The 11,214-nt window shown below is 40.2% G+C and overlaps 3 protein-coding genes across 4 annotated transcripts; all 3 read right to left on the bottom strand.

Moving 5' to 3' along the window:
- Positions 1 to 1,031: 1,031 nt before the first annotated feature.
- On the bottom strand, positions 1,032 to 3,918 carry LOC121970715 (receptor protein kinase-like protein ZAR1). The gene is made up of 2 exons (XM_042521606.1): positions 2,158 to 3,918; positions 1,032 to 1,941 (listed from the first exon to the last, which is right to left on the bottom strand). Exons 1-2 carry the CDS (start codon positions 3,656 to 3,658, stop codon positions 1,295 to 1,297), a joined length of 2,148 nt encoding a protein of 715 aa, XP_042377540.1. The 5' UTR covers positions 3,659 to 3,918; the 3' UTR covers positions 1,032 to 1,294.
- Positions 3,919 to 5,429: 1,511 nt separating this feature from the next.
- On the bottom strand, positions 5,430 to 10,004 carry LOC121970716 (phytochrome-associated serine/threonine-protein phosphatase 3-like). Of its 2 annotated transcripts, none has more exons than XM_042521607.1 (10): positions 9,804 to 10,004; positions 8,477 to 8,623; positions 8,311 to 8,378; positions 7,264 to 7,321; positions 6,986 to 7,096; positions 6,832 to 6,882; positions 6,362 to 6,505; positions 6,190 to 6,282; positions 5,945 to 6,016; positions 5,430 to 5,802 (listed from the first exon to the last, which is right to left on the bottom strand). In XM_042521607.1, exons 1-10 carry the CDS (start codon positions 9,882 to 9,884, stop codon positions 5,719 to 5,721), a joined length of 909 nt encoding a protein of 302 aa, XP_042377541.1. In that variant the 5' UTR covers positions 9,885 to 10,004; the 3' UTR covers positions 5,430 to 5,718. The 2 variants fall into 2 exon arrangements, with proteins under 2 accessions (XP_042377541.1, XP_042377542.1); XM_042521608.1 differs by lacking the exon at positions 9,804 to 10,004 and adding an exon at positions 9,632 to 9,661.
- On the bottom strand, positions 9,802 to 11,012 carry LOC121970718. The gene is made up of 2 exons (XM_042521609.1): positions 10,526 to 11,012; positions 9,802 to 10,434 (listed from the first exon to the last, which is right to left on the bottom strand). Exons 1-2 carry the CDS (start codon positions 10,975 to 10,977, stop codon positions 10,323 to 10,325), a joined length of 564 nt encoding a protein of 187 aa, XP_042377543.1. The 5' UTR covers positions 10,978 to 11,012; the 3' UTR covers positions 9,802 to 10,322.
- Between the last annotated feature and the right edge of the window lie 202 nt (positions 11,013 to 11,214).

Genomic DNA, 11,214 nt, shown 5'->3' with positions numbered 1-11,214 from the left:
CACAATTTAGAATCGTTAATTCATGGTTTATGCACGATTTATCACGATTTTCCAGAGTTCAAGATTATTATATTATTTTTAAAAAAATATATAAAAATTTATTTTTATTGTAATATAATTTTATTATATTCTTAAATTTAGAGAATTACTATTTATAAAATATAAATTTAGTAAATGGATAGAACAACTTATGTAAAAAATCTTTCCATATAAAAAATAAAATTTAAAATAAATTCTGTAATTAGAAAAGCTGATGCATAAAGAGGAACATCATAACCATTACTGAATAGAGTAGATAAGTAGAGATTTTGATATGATGATTCTGTTTTTAATAATCTTCTTCGCTCCATCACCTATACATTTTACCAGGCTGAATAGATCGACACCCTATGACTGGCCGAGTCCGGAAATAGTAGCTGATATCTGAATTTCACCGTAACACCCATGATAATAACTTCTCTTACAACTCTTCTTCCTGCGTCGCCTTCCTCTTTGCATTAACGATAACTTCAAAGCTCCTCCTTAGCTATGTGAAAGTGGATAAAGATAGCATAGGATTCTCTTAAGGATCTCCTTTGGCCTCATACTGTCATACACTAAAGAGCTAGATTCCTGACTGAAAACGATTCATCATCATCGTAAAGTGCACAAGATTCCATGGCATGGCTCTCCAGATCATTCAAACCGCACACCTCTTACCCAAAGTTCAAAATTTTAAGCAAGAGTGCTGGTATCATGCCGACCTTTTGATACATAACATCCAGTAATAGATCAGAGGTTGAAAGAAAAAGGAGATGAAGGTGGCCCCTTTCTGCCTGCCTGCCTCACTGTATCTGAAACTCACATTGGGCTCCAGCCATCATAAAAGAGGACGCAGATGTCAAACAAAGATGATGATTTCAAGCTTGTACAAACCTATGATATAAAGTTACTGCAGCATTTTCTTAGAGAATAGGAAAAAAAAAATAGTTTGATACACAAATCTCCCATTAGTTCAGAATTTTGAGGAAGAATCGGACACATTGAATCAATTTTCAGTCTTAACTCGTGACTTCAAAATCACATGATATTATTCACCGTTATATCGAGACTAGACTCCCCTTACTAGAGAAGAGGAAAAGAGAAACTTTTACATATTTAATAACATACTAAAAGACTATAACATTCATAATGAAGACAAGCATGTTTGAATATGTAAGCGAAAGGATGATTAAGCAACATATCTCAATTTAGTGGCCTCTCTTACCCTTTCCAGTTCATCGATTCAATTCTAACCAAAGCATTCTTACAGAAACTAGCTCCCATTGATCAACCTTTCCAGAGTATCATTGACGTATCGCATTGACGGCCTCTTTTCGGGGGTAGCTTGAACACAAGCCAGAGCAATTTTCAGGGCTGCAATTATTTCATCTTGTCGATTTAAATTCTGCGATAGAGAAGGGTCGAGCACATCGGAGAGTGGCTTTCTCTCTTCGATGCAGAATTGGATCCAACACACCAAATCCATTGTGAAGGTCTCCAGTAGGAAAACTGGCGACCTGCCGGAGATGAGCTCCAGCAGAATTACTCCATACGAGTAAACGTCCCATTTTTGCGATGGTTTCAGGGTCTTCAATGCCTCTGGAGCCTGATAACAAGATCCTTTACTTATAATGGGACTAAATCCAACATCTTGTTGTTGGTTTTGAGTCTTCTCGGTGGCTATTCGATCAGACTGCAGGAATGGAGATCCTCCGGCAATGTTTGCCAACCGACCGACACCGAAATCAGAAATGTGGGGTTCCATGTCTAATCCAAGAAGCACATTGTTCGGTTTAAGATCCCCGTGAACATACTTCTTTGGGCTGAATTCGTGCAAGAAAGCCAAGCCATTTGCTATCCCCTTCATGATCTTCAAGCGCACCTCCCATGAGAGTGAAAACTTCATTGCTTCAGATCTCCCTGTCATAAGCCGAGGTAATCGAGTGAAGATACTAAAAGGCGAAAAACAAAATATTCATGTAAATTTCGATTGAAGTGGAGATGAATTTGGCATCAAATGGATAAATGAATGCTATCTTAAGATCTTGTTACATGAACTTAGCAACTAATGATCTCCACCAAAGTAATTTTTACTTGCATACGAAGAACACACTGAATTTGGAGTTGAAATAGTACCATGAATAGCAGTGGAGAGATTGCCATTAGGAATGTAGTCATATATGAGAAGCTTCTCATCGATCGACCAGTAATAAGCTCTCAGGGCTACAATGTTGGGATGTCGAACCTTACCGATTGCTTCTACCTCAGTTTGGAACTCTTTAAACCTTTGTGATCCTCCTTCCCCAAGCCTCCTGACAGCCATAGAAAGGCCACTATCCAGGACAGCCTTGTAGACGATACCAATGCCGCTCTTACCCAAAACAAAGGCCGAAGCCTTCAAAAGTTCGTCGAGATTGAATGCCATATGCTTATCTAATGGCACTAGCTCATACTGCTCGATGTCGTCTGATAAGGTCTCTGAATCCTCTTTTCTAAAGCATATGCACTCCTTCTTCGACTTAGAACACGAATCGGATTTCCATGTTTCCTCTTTGATCCCAAGTGAAGCAGTTGCCTTGGAGTAAAGGTAGAAGAACAGCAATGCAATCAGACAAATTGCTACCAAATCGCTCACGACGATGGCGATGACTGCAGCTTTGCTCAGCCCTCTAGTGTTGGTTCTTCTTCCGCCATTTGTGGCATTTCCTTCGAGTGCCATTGGAGAATAATTGTTAGGCAAGAAGGGATTAGTCGATGGAGAATCAGAAGGACAGGGATTCTTCAATGGCGGCCCGCAGAGATTGGGATTTCCGATGAAGGCCGTCGGTCCTCTGTTCTCCAGAGCCCCATTTTGAGGTATTGGGCCGCTGAGATCGTTGTAAGTGAGGTCGATGTAGACCTTCTCCGGCAAGTTCCCGAGTCCCGGCGGGATCGAACCAGAGAGCCTGTTGTGGGACAAATCTAGGGTTCCTTGAAGGTTGGAAAGATTACCAAGGTCGCTAGGAATTGAGCCATTGAATCCATTGTAAGAAAGATCAAGTTTTTGCAGACCAGCCAGGCTGCCGCCAAAACCGAGGGGCAAAGGTCCGGTGAAGTTGTTGTGGCTCAAAATTAGGGTTTTTAACCGCTCGCACTGCGTCAAGGCGCTCGGGAGGGAGCCGGCGAACAGGTTGCGGGAGAGATCCAAGCTTTGGAGGTACAAAAGGTCCCCGATCTCCTGCGGGACAGAACCGGAGAAGAAGTTGCCGTAAAGCACCAGGCTTTGGAGCCGACGGGCAGCGAACAGGCCGGCGGGGAGGCCTCCGAAGAGTCTGTTGTTCCTGAGGTTAGCATGCCTGAGGGACTGGAGCGAGCCGAGGGCGGAGGGGAGGAAGCCCACCAGCTTCTTCTTAGGCAGGCTCAGGGCGGCCACCGAGCCGCCCCTGCAAGTAACGCCGTTCCAGGAGCAGGGGTCGGAGTGGGAGGAGTTCCAGTTGGCCAAGGAGCCGCTCGGGTCGTCTCGGACGGCAGCTTTGAAGGAGAGGAGGGCGGTGCCTTCACTGTTGAGGCCGCCGACGAGGAGAAGCGAGGAGGTTGTGCAGAGAAGGAAGTGGAGCAAGTAAGGGGAAGGGCATGGCGGCGGCGGCGGCGAGGCCATGAGGGAGATGACTCCAAGGACTGAACTTGACCGTCGGAGAGCACAGCGCGCGCAAGAATTATGAAACGTAGAAGTGAAATCGGCAATGAGACCTTCAGCCGAACAAAGGCGAGAGCTTTGGAGCGATCAGTTGGGGAAGAAGAGGAGAGAGGAGTGAGAGAGAAAAAAAAACAGAGGAATCTGAGAAGAGAAAGCAGAAAGCGAAAGGGAGAGAAAATAGAATAGAAAGGAAGTTGCAGTGTGCATGGACTCATCTGGCTAAAACAATTGTCTTCAAAATATTCTGACATGTAGGGTGATTTATGCAATTTGTCCTTCAAAATATTTCTAAGAGTAATTGATTAAAAAGTACTAAATTTTAATACCAAAGAAAAATTGTGGCATGTGTATATAATTATTTTTTTCTTTATCACATTCTATTTTATTTTTACAAAGTATCTTTACTTTATGCCTAACTGTTTGATTCTGATAAAAAAACCTTTTTTTATTATCTTATGACTGTAATTACTATTACAAATGTCACAAAATATTTGCTAAATCCCTGGTCGAAGACTTTTAAAAAAGAGAAAGTTATTAGATTATTTTGCATATTCATTTTTTTTTTATAATCAAGTTTCCAACTCGTACAATCAGATTAATCTAGAGATTACGGATTCGATTTTATGCGAACGGTTGAGTGCGTTGGGTTAAATTTGAACACTTTTTATTTAGGAATTCCGTCTCAGTTTTTATGGTGACAACATCCACATCAGTTATTCTATTTAAAAATTTTATTTTAAATTTTGAATAGAATAATTAAAAAAATTTTACATCATTTATCCTATTGATTCTCTAAATTATATATTTATGAACAATACTTCTCTAAATTTAGAGAATGAATTCTATTAGGAAAGTTGATATATGATATATTAAAAAGTTGATATCTAAATTTAATAAAATAATTTTTTTATTTTAAATTATACATTTTAGATAGAGAAACGGGTAAGAATGATCTAAGAACTCATCGTCCGGAGTCATGTATTTTGGTCGATAAAAAATTTAAACTAAATTGAACAGTCCACTTTAAAAACTTTAAAATTAATTGAACCGTAAGATCTCAATATTTATTTTTTTAAAAAAAAAAATAGAGCAGTCAATCGTATGATTGTAATTTAACAATATTACATAAATACAAAGAGGGCATTAGTTGTTTATTCCATTACTATAGCACGACCGTCGGTGAGATTTGGGCCCACCGATGCAATCTAAATATTAATACGTCCAACAAGGAAAGTTGGGGAATGGAATCTAAGAAATAGCCGTTAGCACAACAAATGAAATTGGGGATTTTATTGAATTGCATCTTTTATATTTCTTTATTTGTGTAAATGAACAGGCCCTCGGGCTCAAGGTTGAGAATGCTCGTCCAACGGCTTAATTTTGTTAAATTAAAGAGGGATGGAAGCTCAGTTTCATCCCACACGGTGCAACAGTTACACATTCAGAATACCATGGCCCGAAACTCTACTGGGGCCAGAACAAACTTTACCTTACCGTGGATTTTCAATTGTAAAAGTTGAGTGCTGGACGAATTACGATGAGCGCTTTTGAATTTACCGGGTAGACCAACCAGAGGGGAAGGCCGCTATTAATCCTAGATTAACAAAAAAAATAATAGCCAAAACCCTAATTCCAATAAATGTCACTAGTTTTATGCAAAAGAAAATCAATTGATTCAATCAGATTACTCTCTAGAAGAAGCAGATGCATAGTGACAGAATAAAAGAGTCAGTGGAAACAACTTAGAAAATTTAAATATAACCTATGAAGTATCAACAACAAATTAGCTCACCAAGAACTCCTAAATCAAAATAACAATTGTAAATCACAACCTATAAATGTAAGAAAACAACAGTAAATACGGAACACCAACAATCTCTACTGTGTGGCATAAGACGTGTACAAGGTGTAGCTGCCAATGGGTTGGGATCTGATCAGCAAATACCCACGAAGATCTTTCATCTTACTGACCAGACTCTTTGAGGTATGGAAATGTACTTGAGCCGCCAATGCCATTTCATTCAAAGAAAATAGGGGACTCCAGACCTCGGCCCACGCATTTGATTATTCTCCTCCGTTTCTGTGAAGAACTTCACCTCCCTTTCCTGCAATGACCAATAAGGAAACTCAAAAGTGGTTCAGAGTGTCCAATATGAGTTAGCAAGGCAACTTCAGAAAGCTTTATACGTTTCTTTGCTAGCAAGTTCACAAACAAACCAAAGCTATATATAAGTGTGGTTGTCGTACCATGTTTTCGTTGAAGCTCAATATTGAAGCCACATTCCCACATCTGTAACAATAATTAGGGGCAGACCAAACCTGGAAAAGATTATGCAATCTACTGGAATTAGAATTTGTGAAATTATGCTGCATGATAAAAATCCATAAAGCTCTCTGCGGAATTAGAAAAAGAAAGATTCCAATTGATGGTTGAGAAACTTTTGTTGCAGTTAACAAGGGAAGAGTGCAGTTTGTGCTAGTGAATAACTTACAGTTACAAGCCCCTTGTCAAACATATACTTGAGACCTTCCTGGACTAGCTGATGAGCCCGGCAAACAAGATCAAGTTTGTTTATTTGATTGAACTGTGAATACAGAACATTTGATCAGTCCAACCAGCTTAGCTACAAACCAGCTGAAAAAACCAAAGAAATATCTGCTTACTTCTGTTGTAACCCTTGATCCAAATAGCCAACCAGCACCTCGAGGGCTAACAGCCCAAGTATCAATTTCTTCTGGGTCACTCCACATGAGATCACAAAAAGGACCTTCATGCGGAATTTCACAGTTGCGATCAATAATCCTTATCTGCTCACCAAAGGAAAAAAAAAAAGAATGAGGATATTACTAATACAAAATAAATTAATCTCAGAAATCATTTCCCACAGACTTGCATCTTTTTACATCTACTTGCATTTTTCACTTTTTCACTACTAAATGTAGTTCTGCATATCTAGAAATAATATATCTTCCACTAAGGTAACAAAAGCGGCAACAAGGTGCTTCAGCCCAAAACAAGGGTCATACTTAAAAGTTTATGCAAACTTAGGACACCGTTCAAATGATGAAAAAAGCATAGAAATCAGACATTGTTTAAGATTTTGCACGCAATTTAAAGACAAGAAAAGACAAACCTGGTCAATTGTTCTCACATCTGGAGAAAGACCACCATGGACACAAAGCACCTGCATTCAATTACTATGTCAATCAAGCAATCTGAGACAGAGCAGGGGAAATCTAATTCACAATATACAAAATTTATGTGCATTCAAGTGTAAAAATGCTTACAGTGCCATCTATAATTGCTGATAGAGTAAGGTAGTCAAACACATCTGTGCAATAGCGCCACGCATTTGCATTTCCATACTTCCTCTGACATTCATCATAAAATCCATATACCTAAAAAAAACACACTCAAACTTAAAATATATAAAAGAGATACAATTAATTAAGTCCTGAAATGGATGAATTAGAGAATTAACCAAATTTTAAAGGAACAAATGAATCGGTGGTTTAAGCTCATGATTGACTCCATAATATGCAAAACATGCTACCAAATTAAGTACCTGAGTTAACTGCCTGCTCTCATGATTGCCCCGTAAAAGGGTGATATTTGCAGGGTATCTGATATACAAGAAATTAAAAATCAAATAAGATGAGCTTGAAGTGCTTCGCAAAACTCAGTAAAGTGACTGAAAGTAGCTCATAATAAGGAATAAAAAAGATTAGTTCCAGAGGTCAGTTTAAGAAAATATTGAAACTGCTATACATAAGAGTAAATTCCCTAGGTGAAAATTATAAACATATTCTACAAAATAAAAGGCATGAATTAGACCTTTGTATCACTTCCAAGGGGAAGTAAGCAAAAAAAAGTAGGCTCAAGGTATTTAAACAGAAACACTTCACAAACAAGAAAAAGAATGCAGCATGCACATGGCTTGTAGCCTTGTAAATTGTATTTATAGAGCTCAACTTTTACTAATATAAACTCTAATACCAAATCAGCTTGAAGAGCAGTGAGTACTAGTCGAGCATTTATCTATCTTTAGTGGCCAGGAGATGTCGTATATGTTTGGAATATTAGATTCCAAGCTGATTGACTTCAGTATTCATAAAGGAACAAATTCGTCACGTTATATGGCTACGAGAACATTTAAGTTCTTTGAGAATACATTTTTCCAAGTTGTTCAGGAACATGATATACACAAATTTCCATAACTAGTAAGCCCAAATTTGCTAAAGAAATTTATGTAACTCATTGTCTGCAGTTTTATTAGGAACAAGAGGAATATGAAAGGGAACACAAAGGAAGGTAAGAATTTCTAGAGAGGGACTAATATGCTGTAATCTATCACCGCCACAAATGTACAATGGCCAAAATCTAATTCAAAAAATATATTGACTAATTTTAATCATATTTATATTTCACCAATAACACGTTTAGGCTTTTGACATCAGTTCCAGATCATTCCAATTTCCAATCCAATGCCCAGTAACTTGTTATTTTTGCAAAACAAACACTTTCAACTATGGCATGTTGCACAGAGAAAGGAAGGGAAAAAAGAGGCTAAGAAAGTAAATGACAAACAGCATCACAAACATGTACTGATTACCTGGCTTTTAGAAGCAAAAGGATTGTGAAAACTTCAAGACTGTTATAACCGCGATCTACAAAATCACCCTAACAATGATATTGAGAAAAAAATTTATAGTAGGTATTCTCGCACAAATATAATCAATCAAAATGGATCAATATGCTTTATAAAATGAGAAATTTACCATAAAAATATAATTTGTCTCAGGAACATGACCACCAGTTTGAAATAGCTTCATTAGATCGTGAAACTGACCATGAATGTCACCGCAAACAGTGACAGGGCTATTAACAGGCTGTACATTTGACTCCTCAATAAGTATCTCTTTGACCTGTCAAGGAAATTAATTAGAAAAGGGGACAACAATTATGATCATTAAAATATAACACTATCCTAGCAGATTCTAAAACTTTACTTGAAGTAAGACGTTGCCTTTTAAGAGCTTAGTCTAACAAACATAAAGAAGTAAAATATTATCCAAGAAAGATATAGTTTTAGTAAAAGAATACTATATATAGCCAGGGAAGGGAGATCTAATGCATGGTTTCTGGCACAAATATCTTTTTTACTTCTGTTGTTAGTAGTGATATAGTATTGTGTAGTGCTCAATGGAGGTATAAGATTCATGCAGGCTACCCCAAAGAGTTGGCAAAGTGCATCTTAACAATGATGACGACTTGTTTAATAATAAGTTTTTTGATGAAACTTGTTTAATTATAAGTGAGAACTATGCTACAAGAGATGGAAAGAGAATGCATCAATTAGAAAGGTTAAAACTTCTTCACAAACTCACTTTATCAAACTTCCATTACATAGCAAAAGAATTGGACAACCTACCATTTCCTCAGGATACCATGGTTGGATGGTGTGAGGACAGGAACTTGAGCATAAGGTGTAAGGAACTAGTCAGCCATAACAAATCTGAGCTCATTACTTACAGTTCTCAAGATGTTTGTCAAGGTCACATGACGTTTTCAAGTGACCTACAGTGAAGATGGGAGGATGCTAAAGAGGAAGTATGACCTAGACAGACAAGAGAAAAAGTGACCTGAATATTTGGGGTCACAAAAAAGTCAATCTTGAGTTTTCTCTCAATCAATGATAAGTTCGAAATGTGCACTGGTATAGCCAACTGTCCTCCATGAATGCACTCTCCAACTCACATCAATTAAAAAAAAAACGTATAATAATGACATCGCATACCATGGACAATTACGTTAGATTACACGAACTTCAGCTCCTATGATAATCTTACAAAACTGACAATTCCTTCCCAAAGCTACAGGTTCAGGTTTATTTCCAAACAGTTAGACCTTCCCAAAGCATCTAAAGTGTGAACCTTGAAACGGAACATTTCCTTTCCAAGCGATCCAAAAAGTTGCAGAGGGACGTATGGCTGGATTACACGCGAACAAACAATCAACAGAAACGGTACTAATAAGAAAAAGAATTCGAAAAAGAATACATAAATTGCGATCAAGAGGAACGACGAAAACAATGCCCTAGCGTACATATTCGCAGAGAAGCTGAAGCTCGTGCTCCTCGAGATGCTGCCCCTCCTTCACCTTGGAGATCCACAGATCCAACTCCATGGCGAAGAGCACAAATTCCTAACCTTCGGGCCGCTTCGCTCTCCGATCGATCCAAAGCGAGACGATGAATCGAGGTCGTAGAGTTCCGAAATGGGGCCGAAGCGGTACAATGTGGAAAATAGCAAAATCAACACGCAGCGTTTTTGCCGTAGCAGCAGATATAACTATGTAGCGTATCGGCCCCGATTTGTTTCCTGAATTATAACGGTTTCTTCCATCCCACTAGAAATAACAATCGAGTTCATAGACATTTTGTCAGCTGCCGGCCGGCGAGCTCCGACAAACGAACCTCCCAGCCGTTTCTTCCCCTAACCTCTCAAATGAAGCCTCTCCACGCGGCCGCCGCCCCTCGCTTTCCACCTCCTCCCCCGGTGGCGCCTTATCTCCACCAACCCTGAGACGAAGCTCCTCTGCGCAATTACTTCGGCGGTGTCAAAGTTAACTCGTTACCGTTCTCCGAGCCTCGAGTGACTTTAACCACTGGAGTTGGTGGCAGAGTCCGTGGTTACACTTGCCTAACATGCATGCGCAACCAAACAAAAGGATTCCCCTACAAATACGTCGATTTCGTGACCCAAATTGGCAATGTAGGGTAATTGATGGAGGGGCAGCAGCCTTATTTGGCTGTGCCGTGCGCGTACCTGCGGCTGTCGGAGGCGGCGCGGCTGGCGTACGGGGTGACGCGGGCGGAGCTGGACGAGTTCCTGATGTACGAGTTCAAGGTGCGGCGGTGCGGGAAGACGTACCCGCACCAGTGGATGACGTGTCCGTACGCGCACCGGGGGGAGAAGGCGCGGCGGCGGGACCCGAGGAAGTTCCCCAACCACGGCGTACCGTGCTCGGAGTTCCGGCAGAGCGGGGCCTGCCGGCGGGGGCAGCGCTGCGAGTTAGCGCACGGGGTGTTCGAGTTCTGGCTCCATCCCACGCGGTACCGGACGCGGATGTGCGTCTCCGGCGCCGCCTGCGCCCGGAAGATATGCTTCTTCGCACACTCCGTCGAGGAACTGCGCCCCGAGTCAGGCGGCGGCGAGATGGCGGCGGGTGCGCCGGCGGTGGGTGGGAGGGCGGAGGAGAGGGCGGAGGAGCCGGACATTAGGTGGGTCTACGAGTTGGTGGATTAATTGAAGCAGAGGCAAGAAAGAAGAAACCAGTGCCTCAGCTATATCACTGAGCGAATTAGAAGTAGCTAATTGAAAATAAAATAAAATAGCGGCTTCGATCAGTAAAGTTGTTGTTACAATTAGAAGCATTTGGGTGAGAATGAAGAACGTTGAAGTGTATTTTTGTTAAAAATGCTTTCTCTAGAATTGGACCAAGTTGTTTCGATAAT

The sequence above is a fragment of the Zingiber officinale genome, chromosome 4A (assembly GCF_018446385.1).
Source record: "Zingiber officinale cultivar Zhangliang chromosome 4A, Zo_v1.1, whole genome shotgun sequence".
Classification (NCBI taxonomy): domain Eukaryota; kingdom Viridiplantae; phylum Streptophyta; class Magnoliopsida; order Zingiberales; family Zingiberaceae; genus Zingiber; species Zingiber officinale.
This window is presented reverse-complemented; position numbering and strand designations above follow the sequence as displayed.

Bases quoted from the DNA above. Each gene is read 5' to 3' on its own strand.
- LOC121970715 (XM_042521606.1), bottom strand. From the start codon at position 3,658: ATGGCCTCGCCGCCGCCGCCGCCATGCCCTTCCCCTTACTTGCTCCAC. The intron at 1,942-2,157 runs GTACTATTTCAA...GGCTTATGACAG, and splicing joins TCTCTCCACTGCTATTCATG to GGAGATCTGAAGCAATGAAG.
- LOC121970716 (XM_042521607.1), bottom strand. From the start codon at position 9,884: ATGGAGTTGGATCTGTGGATCTCCAAGGTGAAGGAGGGGCAGCATCTC. The intron at 6,883-6,985 runs GTAAGCATTTTT...AATTGAATGCAG, and splicing joins CAGCAATTATAGATGGCACT to GTGCTTTGTGTCCATGGTGG. The intron at 5,803-5,944 runs GTACGACAACCA...TGGTCATTGCAG, and splicing joins TGAGCTTCAACGAAAACATG to GAAAGGGAGGTGAAGTTCTT.
- LOC121970718 (XM_042521609.1), bottom strand. From the start codon at position 10,977: ATGTCCGGCTCCTCCGCCCTCTCCTCCGCCCTCCCACCCACCGCCGGC. The intron at 10,435-10,525 runs GTACGCGCACGG...ACGTATTTGTAG, and splicing joins GCCGCCTCCGACAGCCGCAG to GGGAATCCTTTTGTTTGGTT.